The following is a 20211-nucleotide window of genomic DNA, read 5'->3' as shown; positions in this document are numbered from 1 at the left end:
TCAGTTTCCAACTTTTCTGACTTTTCTGACTTTTCCAGCTTTTCCTTCATCCCTTTGGATTTGGACTTTTCCAACTTCTCCTTTTTCCCCAAATCAGTTTCTGACATTCCTGATTTCTCTGTCTTCCCCAATTCAGTTTCTGACTTCTTTTTTCCCAATTCAGTTTCCAACTTTCCCAATTTTTCCTTCCTCTTCAATTCAGTTTTTGACTCTCCCAGTTTTCCTTCCTCCCCAATTCAGTTTCTGACTTTCCCAATTTTTCCTTCCTCCCCACTTCAGTTTCTGACTTCTTTTTCCCTAGTTCAGTTTCTGACTTTCTTGACTCTTTCTCCTTCTTCCCCAGTTGTGTTTCCACCTCTTCTCCTTACCCTTCCTCGCCTGTGTTTTCTGGTTTTCTGGAATCTTTTTGTCAGGTTGTTCCTCTGCTGCTGATCTTCCAGAAGCTGCCTCTGGAACTGAGAAGGAGCGATCAAGTCAGGAGATCACATCACTTGTCCCATTTCTTCCTTTTTCCTCCCATTTCTTCCTCTTCCCTTACTTCCCCCAATTCTTCCTTTTCCCCCACATTTCTCTCTTCTTTTCCCCATTCCTTTGCATTTCCCAACCTTTTCTTTACCATTTTTAATCCATTTCTTTGCTTTTCCCTCATTTCTTTGCCTTTTCACTCTCATCCCCCCTTGGCCTTTCCCCCAGTTTTTTCCCATTTCCTTGATTTTTCCACAAGTTCTTTCCTTTCTCCCATTTATTTGCTTTATTATCCCTCAGAATTCCTATTTTCTCCATTTTTTGCTGGTTTTCCTCTTTTGATTTTTTCCATTTTATTCCTTTCCCTCCACTTCTTTTCTTTATTATCCCAATTAATTTTCATTTCCCTATTTTTAACTAATTGCCCCCTTCCTTGATTTTTCCTCTTTTTTTTTGCTTTATTATCCCCCAAAATTCCCATTTCCCTATTTTTGCTATTTCCCCCTTTCATTGATTTTTCCCTATTTCTTTCCCCAATTCCTTTAGTTTATAATCCAAATTAATTCCCATTTTCCCAGGTTTTTTCCTATTCCACGTTTTTTTCCTCTTTTGCCCCATTTCTTTGCATCTCCCCTCCTTTTCATTTTTTTTCCTAAATCTTACTGTTTCTGTCTCTCCCAATTTTCTGGCCTTTCCCTTTTTTCCTGATCTGTGGCCCAAATTTCCCCATGGGGTGTGGGGTCTCTTGAGGAGGTTCTGGAGGCTCTGGAGCAGCAGGCACCCTTGGAAGTGGTGCCCGGACTATTTCCCTCTTGAACCTGGGTGGGAAATACTGTGATCACCCTGGAATCACTCTGGAATCACCACAGTTTCCCCCAAATCCATGGTATTTCCCCCTTAATTCACCACATATTCCTTAATCTGCCTTGTTTTTTTCCCAAATCCACCATAGTTTCCCCTAATCCACTACATTTTCCCAAATCAACCATTTTCCCCCAAAATCCATTGTTTTCCCAAATCCAGCACATTTTTCAGAAATCCACCATAATTTTCTCCAAAATCCACTATTTTCCCCAAGTCCATCTTGGTTTTCCCCAAACCCACCATTTTTTCCCCCTAAATCCCCAGTTATCCCCAAATCCACCAGTTTTTCCTAATCAATCATATTTTTCCCAAATCCACCTTGTTTTTCTCCAAATCCAACACATTTTCTTTAATATATTTGTTTTCCCCAAAATCCACCCTGTTTTCCCTAAATCCAGCCTGGTTTTTCCCAAATCATGTTTTTTCCAATTCCACCAGATTTTGCCCAAATCCCCCATTTCCCTGTAATCACTCACATTTTCCCCAAATCCACCACAGTTTTCCCAAAATCCATCATCCCTCAGACCCTTCCAGGGCAGAATCCCAGGCCCTCTAAATCCAAGGAATCCTGGAGTGGGTTGGACCCTTTTCAGGTCCCATCCTAGAGCTCCAGGATGCCTGTGACGCACTCAGGGAAGACGATGACAGAGCCAGATGAGGTCAGAGCAGCCACAGGGACTCCCTGAGGCACCACCATGTCCAGGAGCTCCTGGATCTGCAGCGGAAGAGAACAGGGTTGGGACTTTCTCCATGGGGATGAGGAACTCAATATAAGAAGAGCCCAAAGACAGTGGGACCTTCTCGTGGAAGAGATCAGTGTTGGAGGAGCACCAAGATGGTCAGAGCTTCCTATTATGGATGAGGCTGTCAGTGATGGAAGAGCCCAAAGATGAGGAGCCCAGCATTGTAGAAGCCCAAAGAGGACCCCAAAGATGGGACCTCCTTAACATGGATGAAGGAGTGTTGGAGGAGCCCAAAGATGGTGGGATCTCCTCAACATGACCAAGGGACTCAGGGACCCCAAAGATGGTGGAACCTCCTCAATGTGGATGAGGAACTCAACACTGAAAGGAGACCAAAAATGGTGGGATCTTCTCCTCATGGATGAGGAACTCAGCATTGGAGGAGCCCAAAGAGGACCTCAAAGACACTGAGACCTTCTCCATGTGGATGAGAAAATGTTGAGGGATCCCAAAAATAGTGAGGATCTCCTCAACATGGCCAAAAGACTTGAGAATCCCAAAATGGTGGGACCTTCTCCCCATGGATGAGGTAATTGTAAAGGATCACCCCACTCCCCTGCCCCTATCCCCTCAACCCCCTCACCTTGAAGACACCCTTTTCCAGGTTCTCCTTCCCAGACACCGCCTCCAGGAAGTCATGGTAGAACCTCATCTGGACCTTGCGCTGCTCCACCAGCAGGACTCCAATGTCTCTCAGGACCAGGGCCACATCCTCACCTGTCCCCAAACACCGGGACAGGAGGGACATGGTGGCCTGGAGGGTGCCCTGCACCCTGCACCGTGGCAGTCCCACCACTGCTGCCACTGCAAACGTCCAGAGTGGATCCAGGTTCTCTGGGAGGTCATGGATGATAGGAGATTTGAGGTATCCTCCTGGGCTTCGGGATTTTCTTGTGGGGTCTTGGGGGTTTCTCAAGGTTTTATGGGATCTCCTTATGGCTACTGAGGTCCTCTCATGGTTTTTTTGAAATTTCTTTGGATGTTTCTTTGGAAATTTCTTTGGGGTCTTCTCAGAATTTTGGGTATTGTGGGGTTTTTTTTGGTCTCCTTGTGGTTTTTGAGGTCTCCTTATGGTTTTATGGGATATTCTCATGGATTTTTGGGGGGTGTCTACGTGATTCATTTGAAGTTTTTTGTGTCTTTTTAGGGGTTTTTGAACTTTCTCATGTTTTGGAGGCATTTCTCATGGGTTTTTGAGGTTTTCTCATGTTTCTGTGGGGTCTTGTCATAGGTTTTTTGGCTATTCTCTTCATTTTGTAGGGTCTTCTCATGGGTTTGGGGGGCTTCTCCTGGTTTTATGGGGGTCTCTGTATTTTTGAGGCTCTCTTCATTGGTTTATGGAATCTCCTTGTGGTTTTAGGGTCTTCTGTTTTTTTTAGGTCTCATGGGTTTCTGGGGTCTTGTCACAGGAGTTTTTGAGGTCTTGTAAGGTATTTTGGGGTCTCCTCACAGTGTTTTGGGGGCTCCTTGTGATTTTTGGCTTGTTCTCATGGGGCTTTTTAGGGTGTCCTCATGGGTTTTGGGGGTTCTTCATGGATTTTTATGGGATCTGCCTCTTGGTTTTTGGGGGAGTTCTCCTTGTGATTTTTGGGATCTTGTGTTTTTTTGGGGATCTCCTTGTGGTTTCTGGATCTCCTCATGGACTTTTAGAGTATACTGCATGTTTTCTTTTGTTTTTTCTTGCATCTTTCAACTCCCCAATTCCACCTCCTCCCTCAACCCCCTCCCCCTCCATCCATGTCCACCTCAGAATCCCCATGGTCCTACCTGACCATAATTTCCAGTCATCCATCAAATTGTATCTCTGGACTAAATTCCTGGCCAGGCAAAAAATTGGCCTCCATGTTGTCACCTCCATGTCCCCAACCTTCACGCGCCAGGGTACCACATCCAGGGCACCGAGGGTTGGGATCCGCACACCCTGAAACCAGAATTTTGGGGATTTTGGGAATCTGCTTCCCTCTGGAAAGTAGAATTTCAGGATTTTGAGGTGGAAGCTTGAGATTTTGGGATCTGCACCCCATGGAACTTGGAATATTGGGACCTTGGGATCTGCAACCTCTGCAAGCAGAATTTTGGGATTTGGGGATCTGCTTCCCTCTGGAAGTGGAATTTCAGGATTTTGGGATATGTGCCCCATGAAAGTGGGATTTTGAGATCTGCACCCCCTGCAAGAGGAGTTTCAAGATTATGGGATCCAAACCCCCTGGAAGAGGAATTTTGGGATTTTGGAATGAAGCAGAGGTGACCTTGAGCCCAGGAGGGGACATGGCAGGGGAATTGGGGTGACCTTGTTCTGCTGCAGGAGCTGTTCCAGGATGAAGTTGGCCACTGCATCCCAAACTTTCTTCCACTCTGGGAATTGAGGAAAACTGAGTCAGGATCCCAACAGATGCTGACATTCCTGGGGATCCAGAGAGTGCTGGTACCTTCAGGGGTGGTGGCTGAAGCCACCTCTGTCCTCCACCAGAGCTCCACCTGGGTCCTCCTGGTGGAGGGTGGGCACATTCTGCACTCCTTTGGGATTTCGGATCAGGATGTGAGATCAGGATGTGGGATCAGGATGTGGGGTCTGGGATGTCCCACCACCAGACTAGCTCCTGCTGTGTCCCGCAGGATGGTCAGTGATGCCACTGGTGGCACTTTGGTGAGGCCTCTGTGACATTGTGGTGACACCATGGAGACAGGGGTGGGGATACAGAGCTGGGGCAGGGAGAAGAATGGAATATAGAATAGGGATTATGGAATGGGGTGCATGGAAGGTGTGGACCACTGGGATGGGACATGGAATTGAGGACATGGGATTGGAGAAATGGGGGATGTGGGATGCGGAACATGGGATGGAGGAAAAGAGGGACATGGGAGATGGGACATGGAATGGGGGCCACAGGATGGAGACATGAAATGGGGAACATGGGGAATATGAAGGAATGGGATGAGGGACATGGAGTATGTGGATGGGGGACAAGAAATGGGGGACATGGAGAGAGGACTTGAAGGATGTCAGATGGGGGACAAGGGAGACATGGGGGACATAGTCTCCAGGTGTTCAAAGACTTTATGATAAGCAGACACAAAGACAAAGCAATTTTTGAGGTATTTTTCTTATTATTAGGTCCTTACACCTGGTCAGTGTCTAAATCCTGGGACAGATATCAAAGTTTTTTGGCTTCACTACCATCCAGTTCCACATCAGAGCTGCGATATCCCAGCACAGAGCAGCAGGGTCACCAGGAGCTCTTTCAACTGGCAGCTGAAATCCTTCCACACATCTTGCAGCTCACCTGAGGACAGGGATCAGCTGATTGTCTCTGGCCCTGACTCTTCCTCCTGTTGTGAGGGCCTTGCTTTCCTCTTCCTCTTTCACTAAGGGGTTGATGCTGATTTGGTCTTGGATTTCTTCTGTATAGCAGCTGCTTCCCCTGGTTCAGGAGTGCCCACGGCGTCTGTTGCTCTGCTTTCCTTCTCCTCCCCCTGAGGATGCTGTCCAGTGACCAGCGGTGTCCCAGAAACAGCAGCCAGGGCCCTACAGGTTGCATCACTTTGCACCTCTCTGGAGCTGCTGCAGCATTTTTCCTTCACATATTTTATCATATTTTGACAGGGTCCTGTAGCTGTTCAGGAGTGAACTTCTAAACCATTGGAGGAGAGGAGTCCTCCAAATATTGGTCCATTTGCTACCCCATCCTATGCCACTCATGACTGTCCACCCATGGGGCAGATCTCTGACCTCCCTAGAAATCTCTGTCCTGACTCTAAACATGATGTGGACCACACTGGGAAGACCTGGCAGACTCAGCAGCAAGAAAAGAGTTTCCTTAACACTCAAAGGAAATTCAAAATTCTCAAAAGTTATTGTACCAGGCCTGAAGGAGGAAAAAGGGGGTGAAAGGCTGGGGAAAATCATCCTCCCCTGTTCCCCCCACAGGCTGGGAACAATTATTAATGGACACCCAGAGGTAGCACCTGAGGCAAGGGCAGGAGAGCAGTCAGTACTGAAGACACATCCCAAATGACCCTCACTGCCCTTGATGTTACCATGTCATAAACTGACACCCCACTGTACAGCAACAAAGCAATCCTGATCCCTCTCCCTGCTCTGAAAGAGATCCTGGAGAGGAGCACTGACGGGAATATGCACAGGGTGAGCTCCTACACCCACATGCGCAGACCAAACAACATTGTGTGCAGGAGCTCTGTCCCTAATACAGCAAATGCTCAGATCAAATTTGGCTCCAGCCTGCTCTGGGCAGATCTGTTGTTATCCAGCCCATTATTCCCCACAATGGCCCAGAAAAGTCCTCATCCACACAGCCCCTTTCCAACCACATCCTGCTCTAACTTCCCATTGCTCTTTGTCTTTCAGTCTTCACATGTTGGTTGTGAAGCCACTTCTGCTCCAGGAGCCTGGTTGGGAAGAAATTGGCCCCATAACCTGGGGACAAGATATTAATGACAAAAATGCTCATCCCAGCAGAGACAAGACAGGGGCAGAGGAAAGGGGAGAGCCAGGCACAGGGGACAGAGCTGCAATGGGGATGGCTGGCAGGTCACTGCCACTGCAGCAGCCTGGCTGGCCCTCAGCAGACATTCTGGCCAGAAGCATTGTGAGATCACCCAGCACATCAGAGAACCCACACAGCAGGAATTCCATCCCTGGGGAGGTGAAGGAGTGAGGAGGGTGGGAGAAGCCCCACCTGGGCTCTGATTCTGGGAGCACCTCTGGTACAGGAGCTGACCAGCCCTGGCACACAGAGAGGCCAGCCAGGTTCATGGCCACACTGCTCTGCACCAGCCCTGCAACTGGGGAAAAATCTTTCCTCATCTCCAGCTGAACACCCCTGTTTCACCCAACACCCCTTGTATTTCATCCTCTTCAAATGCTCCAGCCAAGCTTTCCCTTCCTAAACACAACCAAGTCACCATTTCTAAATTTCCCCTTCGACAACTGTCCTTCCTGTCACCTCCTGGCAGTGGCTTCATGGCCCCTGTCACATCCAGCCCTGTCCCTGCACTGCCCCAGCTCTGCTGCCCCACAGCTGCTGGATCAGGAAGGGCAGAGCCTTTGCAGAAATGCACAGGGACTCCTCCTGGGAGGGACCTCGGGAGGTTTCCAGGCCAGGCCAAAGCACAGTCAGTGGCAAAAGGGACACAGGGAGGGGCTGTTTGAGTGCTCTGCCATGGCAGGATGAGATGCAGAGCTGCAGAGACACCCAGACCATGTGGATCCCTGCAGGAGCTGATCTCCCACAGTGGCTCCCAGGCCTCTGCTGCTCACTGGTTGCTCTGGTTTGATGTTCCCTGGTGGTCACACCCAGCCCCACACACACACCAGTGTTGTGTGCACACACACCAGTCTCACCAGTGCCTAGGCCCCCAAAGGACACAGGAGCTGATGGTTTGTGCTCTCCACTCCAGGACCTGACATTTGGACATCCCTCAGTACCCAGAGCAGAGAGAGCTCCCATGTCCCAGACAGTTCTTGGCAATGGAGGGTTTAGGAAAATGCCACAGGCTGTGGGGATCAGCTGTAGGGCACTGCCAAAGTAGTGTCCTTGTTAGCATTGGAAACCCATAATCACGGAATGATTATATGGGGTGCTTTATTGAAGAGCTCTGGGAGTCGTGGTACAGACCCAAATCCAACTCCAACGAGGGCTCAAAAGGTATGCAGTCTTATACCCTTTCTTTATACAACTCTATGTTAATCATTAAGACTCCCATTGTTCTACTTGTACACACCCAAGCATGAATTTTGGTAAATATCTTCCCTTCTGATTCTCAAGATTCTGGTTTAAGGTACTAATCACATTCAGCTACCAAAAATGGTTACAATTATATCATCTATCATATGATGATTAGGTATAGTTTCACGTGACCTAGTAGAGAATAGATTTATTTCTATGATACATAGGCCTAAGAACAAATCGTCCCAATTCTCCCTCACCCCAGATTACCCAGGCAAAGTTATACTTGATTTGGTTAAAACAATAGCATGAAAGCAACATCCTGGTTGCAGTGAAGCTGAGTATGTATTCCCCAGCTTTGCAGCAGCAGAAATCATTTTAATTTTAACCCTGTAGACTATCAGTCAGAGGCAGTCCCAGCCATGCCATGGGGACATCCCAGGGCACCTTGGGCTGCAGTGGCACCCATCTGTCACAGGCACTCACGGGGGCTCCACAGTGACATCCCAGGAGTCCCCAGGCTGCCAAAGAGCCAGGATGTCCCAGACACTCACAGGGCTTCCTGTCATGGGCAGAGTGGGAGCTTGAGACCAAAGCTTCATTTCTTCATTGGAGAAACTCCTGCTGAGTCATGAGGTGGAGAAATGACACCCATCAGCCACCATGGATCCTCAAACCCCTCAAGGAAGCCTAGAATTTTAAAATTTCATCTAATAGAGGAGACTGGGAGCTGCTGCATCTAATGATAGTCTCAGGGTTTTTCAAAGATTAATGTGCAAAAGATTGGAAAGGTGGAATTGAACCAAAATGCTATTTGTCTCACAGGATTAACAATGAAATATATATTTTTATAATTACAGCCATGACTGATTCTGATAAGGATTAGACAAAAAAATTCATTTACATCACAGTGTAAATAAAAAACAAAATAGTTATTTACTCCATAGTATAGGAGCTATAACATTATTACATAGTGCTCTAGGAAGCAATTTTGAAGTAAACAAGTTTACGAGTAGAAGCTGTTTGAGCCCATTCAGGGCAGAGCCTCCTGCTCCAGCAGGAACTGTTTTTCCTGTGCCAGGACCAGGGCAGATCCCACTGCAGGAAAAGCCCCAGGCCAGCCCCAGCACAGTGAAGGGCTCAGGCACAAGGGAAGAGTGCCGTGCTGGGAGCTGTGCCAGGGAGAGCCTGAGGCACCAAAGGCACCTTGGCAGCAGCAGCTGCTCCCAGGCCATGGCCAGAAGCCTCCCTTGGCCACCCGGCCTGGTGGCCACCACTGCAGAGCTGCTGCTTCAGGGCTCATTTGTGCCTGGGCTCTGCCCCAGCCCACAGAGTGTCACCTCAGCCCTGACTCTGGCACAGCCGCTGTGCCTGAGCCCTGCAGAGCCTAAAGGTCACCTGTGCCCCCCTGGCTCTGGCAGCCCCTGGGGCAGGGGGAAAGGCCAGAGAAGGGGCTGGCTTTGGCTGCTGGATGTGGGCTCCAGCAGAGACAAGGAGGAGTCAAGGGAGTGGATGGAGCCCAGTGAGCAGCCCCTTGTCCCCATGCAATCCTGGGATGGTTTGGATGGGAAGAGCTCTGCAGTGCTCATCTCATCCAAACCCCTGCCATGAGCAGGGACATCTTTCACCAGATCAGGTTGTTCAGAGCCCTGTCCCAGCGGGACTGGAATGTTTCCAGGGATGGGGCATTGACCACCTCCCTGGGAACCTGTCCTGCTGGATCACCAACCTCACCATCAAAAATATTCTCCTTATCTCTCCTCATCTGAACCTCCCTTCCTTTAGTTTAAAACCACCACCCTCTGTCCTATTGGGACAGGCCCTACTCAAACCTTTGTCCACCATTGCATTCCCAATGAGCCGGGTTTCCATGGCAATTGTCAGGACAGGTGAGCCAGGTGTGGTGTCCCAGGGAGGGCTGCCATGGAAACAGTGGCCAGCACTGCCCCTGTCTGTCTGCCTGAGCTGCCTTTGGCCCTGGCAGTGGCGTTTGCTGCTGGTTCCGCGGCGCCTGAGCAGCCAGCGTGGCACAGGGCAGGTGGCCATGGCACAGCCCCCAGCAAGGGATCCCCTCTGCCTCTGGCCACTGACACCAGCCCTGAGCAAGGGGCCCAGGCAGTGGGCTCAGGCCACTGGCCATGGCCACAGCCCCTTGCCATGGCCCAGGGCAGCTTGGGGTGATGATCCAGCCTCACTCCTGGCCCAGCCCAGGCCTGCAGTGCCCTTCCCCACAGCCTGTCTGCACAGAAGCACTTCCAGGGCTCTCTGCATTGCCCTTGCCCTCACTCTGGGCTCACTCACACACCTCCCAACAACCTACCTGCAGCTGGGAGCTGCAAGGAGTTCAAAGCTTGTCTGTCCTTCAGGAGCTGGACAAATTCTGCCTCTGGATTTGTGTTTATTGCATAACTCCCTGTGTTTCTAAATCATTCCTTGCATGGTTCTGCCTTGGGGAAGGGGAACCTCCTTAGTGGCCTTGGCACACAGTTGAGAAGATTGTCCAAAATTCATGAGTTTTGGATTGCTAAAAAAAGAAGAAAACTCCTTGTTTCCTGATGGCAGCCAATTCTGCAAGTAAAGCAGGTCCCAGGTGAGTGAGGGGAGACAGGATGGGGCTGGGGATTCTGGAGCAGGGTTGTCTACACTCGATCCGATCTCAAGGCACAGCTTCTCTTACTTGGCCATACATCCTTAAGAGAGATCCTGCAATCATCTCTTCTGCAATGAAAACAGAAATATAATACACCCTTGAAAAGAGAAATGCATATTTCTTAGAAAGTCTTTGAAAGATTTGTCTAAACCTTGAAGAATTAACACTTCCTAATGAACTGCAGCAGACCAGATGGAAATCAAGGCACAGCCACAGTTTGTCAGGACTTGTTTGATCCTAATGAGCCCCGTGGTGCATTTGGTGCTGAGCCCTGGAACCTCAGGGCCTGAGAGGAGAGGAGCTCACACAGGAGTCCAAGTCAGAGAGACACCCAAAATGTCTGGAAGCATTTGTGGGTCCCACTGAGGTCCATCCACAACACTGAGGTCCATCCCTAACACAGGCCCCTCATGGAGTCCTTGGAAGAGAGAACCGGAGGCCAGGATTGAACAAAAACTTCTCAGAGACTCAGTGGCACAAAGAGGTACTGAAATTATTCTGAGTACCTTGAAGCGTTGATTAGCCCCACTGAGTGTTGTTACTGGCTGAGAATCTCAAGGGACTCGTTAAAGCAGGTAATTGGAGGCCATGATTCCATGAACCTCTTACATTCAGTGACAAAAAAAGCTCTTTAACAAACTGTGAGAAGCCTGAAGTACTAATGAGCCACACAGAGTGTTTTTACTGAGTAGGAATCCCAAGGGACTTGTTAAAGTAGATAATTGTGGCCATGATTTACAAACTGCTTACAGAGACATTCTTAAAACAGAAACACCAAGTTCCTTTTAAATAACTGAAGTACCCTGAAGCATTAATGAGCCCCACTGAGTGTTGTTACTGACAAAGCTTCTCAAGGGACTAATTAAAGCAGATAATTGGAGGCCAGGATTGCAGAGACCTCTCAGAAAATCCAAGGCAGAAGTAAAACCCAAAGTCCTTTGAAAAACCTGCAGTCACTAGGAGCATTAAGGAGCCCCTCAGGGCCATTCCTGACCAAGGCTCCCCAGGGACTCCTTCCAGCACATCCTTGATGCCACTGGCATGGGAGGGGGATGCTGAGGGCAGGACAAGGGGCTGACAGTGCCCAGCCTTGCTGGGGCTGTGCCAGGAGGCCCCAGGGCCACAAGACAAGATGTCTCCTCACAGCCCTTGGTGGCACAGAGGCTGCTGTGCCCCAGGACACCAGGACTTGGCTTCTCTTTGTCCCCACCTGTCATCAGTGCCTGCAGTTCTCTGCTCTGCCTGGGGCCTGGGGACACTTTCTCTGTCCTGTCCCTCAGTGGGACCCATTAAAACTTCAGGAAACTTTGGAGTTGGATTGTGACTTGTAGCATTTCAGAGGTTTCTTCATCTCCCTCTGAGGGACTGATGTTCAGAGCCTCAGCACAAGCCCCAAGAGGGTCATTAAAGTTCTTGTGCTGTGTCTGTGCTGCTGAGCTGGGCTGGGCTCCTGGCACAGAGGCAGCTCCTGGCAACCAAGAAGAGCTTAAAAACACATTTCTCTTGCTGAGCAGCTCTTCTCCCAGCCCAGCAGGGCTGGGGCACTGCCTGCAGCCAGCCCGGGCACAGCACACAGGCACAGAGAGCTTCAATCACTCAGGGCTGGGAAGGGGCTGAGAAGTGACTGCAGGAGAATCACTGCCAGCCCTTGGCACAGGAACCTCTGGCTGCAGGACAATGCAGCTGCAGCTCCTGCAGTGATCTCCTACAGCTGGAACATGCCAATGCCTACAGACTCTGTGAGTACATTCTCTGATTGTGTCTTGTGTGGAGCAGCCAGGGGTGCCCAGGGCTGTCCTGCAGAGCAGGGTCCTGCAGCCCAGGGCGCTGTGCTGGGGCAGGGACTCTGCTGCCTGCCAGGGACAGCTCTCAGCCAGCCCTGGGGGCTGCTCCCAGCACTGGGGGACAAGATCTGGGTGGAAGGAGACAGCTGGTATGGCTTGGAAGTGTTCTCCTTGTGTGGTGAGGATGCTGCATTGTTCAGGACTGCTCCCAGCATGACATTTATCTCCAGAATATTTCCAAGTAGATTATCCAGGGTACACAGCAAGGCAGGGGATGCATCAATGGTGAAATCCTGCTTTTTTAATCTACTACTTTGTGTTGCCTGGATGGGAAATTGCACATAGATATTCATGTTTCAGTTAAGGCTTAAAAAAATAAAACAATTGTCTCTCACACCTTATGAAATCAGGCAGTGACAGAAATCAGCAGAGGGTCCCTTGCAGGCAGCATCAGTGTTTGCATTTCCATCCTCCTCAGGTTTGCTGTGACGTTGCCATCAGAGCCTGCAGAGCCAGAGCTGCCCCTGGGCAGTGCCTGAGCTGGGAAGGGTCTGCAGGGCAGAGCTGAGCCCCCAGGGCTGGGCTGGGCTCTGGCAGCACTGGCAGGGCCCAGCCCTGGGCACAGGGAAGCAGCTGCAGGCAGGGACAGCTCCAGGCAGCAGAGCCCTGGGCAGGCAGTGGGGGGAAAGTGCCACCAAGCTGTGCTGGCATATTGAAAGTCCTCTCCAAACTGAACTATTCCATGATTACTGTTTTTACAGATCCCCATGCCAAGACACTGCAAATGTCCAACAGCAGCTCCATCAGCCACTTCCTCCTGCTGGCACTGGCAGACAGGCGGCAGCTGCAGCTCCTGCACTTCTGCCTCTTCCTGGGCATCTCCCTGGCTGCCCTCCTGGGAAACAGCCTCGTCATCGCTGCCGTCGCCTGCGGCCACCACCTGCACAGCCCCATGTTCTTCTTCCTGCTCAACCTGGCCCTCAGCGACCTGGGCTGCATCTGCACCACTGTCCCCAAAGCCATGCACAATTCCCTCTGGGACACCAGGAACATCTCCTATGCAGGATGTGCTGCTCAGCTCTTTTTCTTTGTGTTCTTCATTGGATCAGAGTTTTCTCTCCTGACCATCATGTGCTACGACCGCTACGTGTCCATCTGCAAACCCCTGCACTACGGGACCCTCCTGGGCAGCAGAGCTTGTGCCCACATGGCAGCAGCTGCCTGGGCCAGTGCCTTTCTCAATGCTCTCATGCTCATGGCCAATACATTTTCCCTGCCTCTGTGCCATGGCAATGCCTTGGGCCAGTTCTTCTGTGAAATCCCCCAGATCCTCAAGCTCTCCTGCTCACACTCCAAACTTAGGAAGCTTGGGCTTCTTGCTCTTAGTGCCTGTTTAGCACTTGGATATTTTGTGTTCATTGTTTTCTCCTATGTGCACATCTTCAGGGTTGTGCTGAGGATCCCGTCTGAGCAGGGACGGCAAAAATCCTTTTCCACCTGCCTCCTTCACCTTGCTGTGGTCTCTCTGTTCATCAGCACTGCAGTGTTTGCTCAGCTGAAGCCTCCGTCCATCTCCTCCCCATCCCTGGATCTGGCCCTGTCAGTTCTATACTCGGTGGTGCCTCCAGCCCTGAACCCCCTCATCTACAGCCTGAGGAACCAGGAGCTCAAGGCTGCAGTGTGGACACTGATGACTGAATGTATTTAGGAACATTAAACCTGCTAGGCAATTTCTGCAAATCACTTGTAATAAAAGTCTCCTTTGATACTTCTTGTTGTTTTCATTTTGAAGATTATTTATCTTTGTTTTACTCCTTTATTCTTGTCCACAAATAAATGTCATTGTTTGTGGCATTTCTCAGTTTGTTGCTTTCCACCTTCCCTGTGACCACAGATTGTGTCAAGGAGGGGCTGCACTCTTTGTGGCTTCAAAGGAACACAAGGATCTGCCAGCCAAGTTTTCTGCAGAGATGCCCCTTTTGTTCCCTTCTCTGCAGCTGCAGCAGCAGTGTCTGTGTGCAGAGCTGGGGCAGATCAGGGCTGGCACAGCAGCTGTGGCCAGGAGCAGCAGCCTTTGGTGTTGGCAGTGCTGCTCCCGTGGCCCTGCCCCGCTGCCCTCCTGGCCCTGGTGTTGCTGTAGGGCCTGAGTGCTCTCGGGGCCGGGCACAGGGCTGGGGGTGGCAGTGCCGGGGCTGCAGCAGGGACAGGCCATGGGCACTGCTGGGGCAGCGCTGACGCCTCAGGGCAGGGCCTGGGGGCTCCAGCCTCCTTGCCCAGGCTCTCTCCAGAACACGCCCAGGCCAATGCCCAGCACAGAAAACCCCCTGAGCAGCCCCAGGCTGGCCGTGTGCCCAGGTAGAGGCAGGCAGGACGCAGAGCTGTCAGCAGAGGAAGGGCCCAGCCAGGTGGGGCAGCCAGGGGGTGACCACAGCCTGCAGGGACAGAGGCACAGGGCATGGACACCGTAGGACAGCCTGGGCTGCACAGGGCACAGGGATGGGCAGCAGCTGCAAGGCCCTGACACAGCCAACTGCTGCAGCCCTTTGGCCATGGCTGCTGGGCCTGGGCCTGAGCCATGAGGAGGAGACAAGTAACCCTTGCAGCCCTGGGGCCTCTTTGCCTCCTTGTCCCTGCTCAGCAGCCTGGCAGGGGCTGCCCCATGGTGCTGCCCTTGGCATTGCACATCCCCACATCCCAGTGGCCCAGGAAGAGCCCTGAGCAAGGAGGGAGGGACAGGATGTGCCTTGGCAGGGTCTGGGGCTCAGGCCTTGGCCTTTTGCATTCCTTAAACACATCCAGGTCTGCTCAGCATCAGAGACACCTTTGCATTGTTTGTCCCCGCCTGTCATCACTGCCTGCAGTGTTCTGCTCCACCTGGAACCTGGGGACACCTTCTCAGTCCTGCCCCTTTGTAGGATTCATTTTCACTGCAAGAAACTTCAGTGGTTTTTTTGCACTTTGAGTTTTTGAAAAGTTTTTGAGCACACTCTGAAGGACTGAGTCTGATGCAAACAGCACCAAAGCCCTGAGAGGGTCATTCAAGTCCTTGTGCTGTGTCTGTGCTGCTGAGCTGGGCTGGGCTCATGGCACAGAGGCAGCTCCTGGCCATCAAGAAGAGCTTCAAAAAGACATTTCTCCTGTTGACCAGCTCCTGTGCACAGCCCAGCAGGGCTGGGGCACTGCCAGGGCACCTCAGGGACACGAGCAGGGCACAGACAGAGCTCACAGGAGCTCAGCACTGGCAGGGGCTGTGTGCTGTCCCAGAGGGGGCTGTGTCACAGCAGCACCTCTGTGGGTGTGTCATAGAGGCACAGAGCAGCTGTGATGTCACAAAGAGGCTGTGTGACAGCACAGAGGGGGTTCTCTGAAGTCATAGACAGGGCTATGACATCACAGAGTTTGTTGTGTGAGGTCATCGAGCAGCCACAGCATTATAGAGGGGAGCGTGTGACATTGCAGAGCAGGCTGTGACATCGTGCTGTGTTATTATATCACAGAATGTGATCCCAGTACAGCCCAGTCACTCCCACTCCTACCATCCCCCTCATCCCTCTCTCTGTTCTGACCTTTCCCGGCTCCATCCCCGCCCCTCCCGCGGGATGTGAGGGGTTCAGAACAGGGAACAAGGAGGAGTAGGAGGGAGGAAGAGGCAGAGCAGCAGCAGGAAGCAGGAGGAAGAAGAGCACAGGAGGGACCGTGTATCTCCAGCGCTCCCTGAACCCGCAGTCCTCCGGGACCATCGGCCCCGATCCCGCAGGTGCCCGGGGAGGGGGAGCTCGCCCCAAATATCCCGGGGGTCCCTGGGTTTGGGGTTTTCTGAGGGGATGTTTGGAGCTTTCAGAGCTGCAAAGCCGAGCCGCAGATGCCCCTCAGGGGGACATGGGGGGGTCCCCAGGATGTGTTTTTGGGGAGTCCTGGTGTCGGCAGAGCCCTGGCGGGGGAACAGCGGGTTTGGGGAGCCCGGGAGAGAGCAGGGCTTTGGGGACCCCCTGAGTGGGACCCCAGAGACAGGAGAGCCCCAGAAGGCCAAAGTGAGGACCCCGAGATGGGAGGACCCCTGGGATCGCTGGGACCCCATTGGGGGGTGCGGGGCTGGAGGGGCGGGATGGCCGGGAAAGGGGTTTGAGGTCCTGGTTCCAGCACTGGCTGCTCCCAGGATGAGCCCAGTTGTCCTCCCGTGTGGTTCCAGTTTCCTCGGCAGTCCGAGTATGAGCCCAGTGCCTCCCAGTATGATCCTGGTCACTTTCCCCTCACTGCCTGTAGAATCCCTGTTGCTCCCAGTATTAGCCCAGTCACTCCCAATCGTTCTGTATTATAATGCCATTTGTCCCCAGTATAGTCCCAGTTGCTCCCACTTTCATCCAGTGTGTTCCCAGTTCTCCAGCTGCCCCTAGTATTGTCCTAGTCTCTCCCAGCAGAGCCCCAAGGAAGCGGGAAAAGCTCAGGGAGCAGGAAAGGCTGAGGGAGCGGGAAGGGCTCGGAGCGGGAAGGGCTCAGGGAGCGGGAAGGGCTCAGGGAGCAGGAAGGGCTGAGGGAGCGGGAAGGGCTCAGGGAAGGACCGAGCTGTGCTGCGCTGAGGGAGCGGCGGTGGCTCCTGACGCCCGCGCCGCCAACTCTTGCGAGAGCTCCAGGAACAGGGCGGCCCAATCTGGCTCAGGGGGCGTGGCCCCGCCCTGAGCCTTCGAGCGATGGCCACGCCCACGTGGGGGCAGCCCAAGAAATGAGCGCAGGCAGCGCAAAAGTGGGGCTGGGAGCCCCAAAAATGGAGGGGAGGGGAGGGGATCCACACACCCCCAGTACCTTCCCAGTGGCTTCCGGTGTGGTCCCAGTCACCACCTGCATGGTCTCAGACACTCCCAGTACATCCCAGTTTCCCTGAACATTCCCATAGGCATTGCCAGGCACTCTCAGTTCCCTCAGCATGGTTCAGTTGCCCCCAGTGTTATCCCAGTCACTGCCAGTACATCCCAGTTGTCACCAGTATGCATCCTGTCATTCCCCGTTGCTCCCAGCTCCTCCCAGTGTATCCCCAGTAGGTTCTCAGCATGGGCCTGGTAGCTCCCAGTAACCCCCAGTCAGGGTCCAGTCACGCCCACTGTAATCCCAGTATGATAGCAGCCACTGCCAGTATGATCCCAATCACTTGCAGTCTAATTGCAGTCAGTCACAGTCACTTCCAGTATGATGCCAGTGGCCCCCAGTGTGATCCCAGTTGCTCCCTGTAAATGCCAGCATGATCCCAGTAGCCTCCAGTGTGATCCTCGTGGCTCCTAGTCTCTCCCAGTATATCCCAGTCACCTCCAGCATGTTCCCAGTCACTCCCAGTTTCTTCCAGTTGCTTTCAGTCTGATTCCAGTTGCTCACAGCCACTCTCAGTCCATCCCAGTATGATTCCAGTCTCCCTCAGTGTGATCTCAGGCTCACCCAGCAGGGATCCAGCTGCTCCCACTGTGATGACAGTATGATGCCACTTGCTGCCAAAATAGTTCCAGTTGTTCCCAGTTCCTCCTAGTATGATCTCAGTTGTTCCTAGAGTAGTCCCAGTCCATCTCAGTATGGTCCCTGGAATGGTCCCAGCTGTTCCCAGTGTAGTTCCAGTCCTCCCAGTATGGTCACAGACACTCCTAGTGTATCTCAGTTACCCCAGTAAAGTTCTGGTTACCTCAGAATGATCTCAGTCTTTCCCAGTTACTCCCAGTTGCCTCCAGCATGATCCCAGTTCCTGGCAGTTTCCCTGTGTGTGGTCCCAGAATGATCCCAGTATGGTCCCATTCTCCCCAGTTGTTGTCTCATTCCCCTCAGCATGATTCCAGTACCTTCCAGTTGATCCCAGTTGCTCCCAATGTGTCCACATTTTCTTCCCAGCATGGGCCCGGTAGCTCCCAGTAAGCCCTAGTCAAGATCCATTCACACCTGCTGTAATCCCAGTAAGTCCCAGGATGATCCCAGTGGCTCCCAGGATGATCCCAGCTGCACCCAGTCACCTCCAGTTTCCTTCCAGTCACCCCCAGTATGACCCCAGGCACTCTCAGACACTCCCAGGATGTTTCCACTCATGCCCAGAGTGACTCCCTGTCACTCCCAGTGTGGGCCCAGTTGCTCCCAGTCACCTCCAGCATGGTTCCAGTCACAGCCAGCACCTTTGCTGTCACTCCCAATCTAGTTCCAGTTGGATCCCAGTGTGATCCCAGCATGGGAACAGCTGCTCCCATTATCATCCAGTGTGGTTCCAGTTGTTTCCATTTATTCCCACTGTGGTTTCAGTCTCTCCCAGTGTATCCCAGTTGCTCCCAGCGTGTTCCCAGTCACTCCCAGTTGTCCCCAGTTTCTTCGAGCCTGGTCCCAGTTGCTCCCAGCCACTCCCAGTCACCCTCAGTGCAGTCCCAGTTGCTGCCAGCATGATCCAGTATGATCCCAGTCTCCCTCAGCATGGGCCCAGCCTCTCCCACTGTGATCCCAGTAAGATCCCAGTTGCCCTCAGCATGGTTCCAGTTGCTCCCTGTTCCTCCCAGTGTGATTCCAGTTGCACCCAGTTGCCCCTAGTATAGTCCCAGTCACTCCTCATGGGAATCCCAGTTCTTCCCAGCATGGTCCCAGTCATGCCCATGCAGCTCTTGGAAAATAAGAAGAGCTTCAAAAAGACATTTCTCCTGAGGAGCAGCTCCTCTCCCAGCCCAGCAGGGCTGAGGGCACTGCCTGCAGGTACCTGAGAGGGGTGAAGCAGACAGAGGCTTAAAGAAACTGGAAGGACAATTCTGAAATTATTCACAGAGAAATCTTCACACCATTTGAAATCTCTGAGTTTCTTCATGGAGAAATCTTCCCCACTTCTGACACAGTAAGTCTCTGGCTGCAGGGATCTCCTAAAGCTGCCCCAGGACAAGACTGACAGCACTGTAAGGATGGCTCTGCTGCCCTTTCTGCTTTGGGGGAGGATGTGCTCCAGAGCGGGGCTGCCCTGGGCACCGTCAGAGGGACAGGGCAGGACGGCTCCTGCTGCCAGGGACGGCTGCAGGGGCTGGAGCTGGGGCTGCAGCCAGGGCTGCCCAGGGCTGTCGTGCAGAGCAGGTGCTGCAGCCCTGAGGGCTCTTGGCCAGGCCAGGGGATGGGCCACCTGCCAGGGGCAGCTCTCAGCCTGCCTGGCAGCTCCCCATGGGCTGTGGGGAGAAGTTGGAGGTGGAAGGAGCCACCCCCATCAGGGCAGGTTCCTGCTGCTGTGGAGATGGTGCTGCATGGCCAGGGCTGCTCTCAGCTTTCTCCTAAAGGAAAGGGAAAGGGGCTCTCAGGGTTGTCTGTGTCACTGACACTCCTGCACTGTCACCCTGGGCATCAGCAGATCTGCCTCAGAGCTCCCTCAGAAAGTGCCTCCTCACCCTCCTCTACCTACAGACAGCACCAGCAGCACCCTGGCTTGCAGCATCTCTGTTTGTCTGAGCTGCCCTTAAGGCCCTGCTGCCAGGGAGATGGCCCTGGGCAGTGGCCTGTGCTGGGAGGGGTGTGCAGGGCAGAGCTGAGCCCCCAGGGCTGGGCTGGGCTCTGGGAGCACTGGCAGGGACAAGGCTTGGATAGAGAGAAACAGATCCAACTTTAGGCAGAACTCCAGGTAGTAGGGAGTGAGAGAACCCCAGATATCCCAACCTTTACAGAAACACAGAAAAAAAAAAAAAAAAAAAAAAAGGAGAGAAAAGTTTAGGGAAATTAATTTTGAAATTGCAGCTTTAGGATTGTGTACTTTATTTTTCAAGAAAGTTTTACTTGCAATCACCCTGAAATAGAGGGAGATGTGATGTGGGAACGGAACCTGTCAGGGGACCAGCAGGTCCTACTGCACTGGGGCACAGGTTCTGTTTTACCTCTGGGCTCCCCAGTGTTCAGGCTGAGAGCAATGCTGAAGGTGAGGCAGTAATTCAGCAGCAGCAGAAACTTGTACTCAGAAATGTTTAGCAAAGTTCCCTCAGAGGAGGAAAAGTGATTTTGATGGTATTATAAAAACCATATATAGGATTGACTCAAAGAAG

General features: G+C 52.3%; 1 protein-coding gene across 1 annotated transcript; it reads left to right on the top strand.

Moving 5' to 3' along the window:
* The first annotated feature begins 12977 nt into the window (after positions 1 to 12977).
* Positions 12978 to 13901, top strand: LOC136375012 (olfactory receptor 14J1-like). The gene has a single exon (XM_066340370.1). It carries the CDS (start codon positions 12978 to 12980, stop codon positions 13899 to 13901), a length of 924 nt encoding a protein of 307 aa, XP_066196467.1.
* The last annotated feature ends 6310 nt before the right edge of the window (positions 13902 to 20211 follow it).

The sequence above is a fragment of the Sylvia atricapilla genome, unplaced genomic scaffold (assembly GCF_009819655.1).
Source record: "Sylvia atricapilla isolate bSylAtr1 unplaced genomic scaffold, bSylAtr1.pri scaffold_72_arrow_ctg1, whole genome shotgun sequence".
In the NCBI taxonomy this organism is placed as follows: domain Eukaryota; kingdom Metazoa; phylum Chordata; class Aves; order Passeriformes; family Sylviidae; genus Sylvia; species Sylvia atricapilla.
Note: the sequence above shows the minus strand (reverse complement) of the source record. Positions and strands in the feature narration are given on the sequence as shown.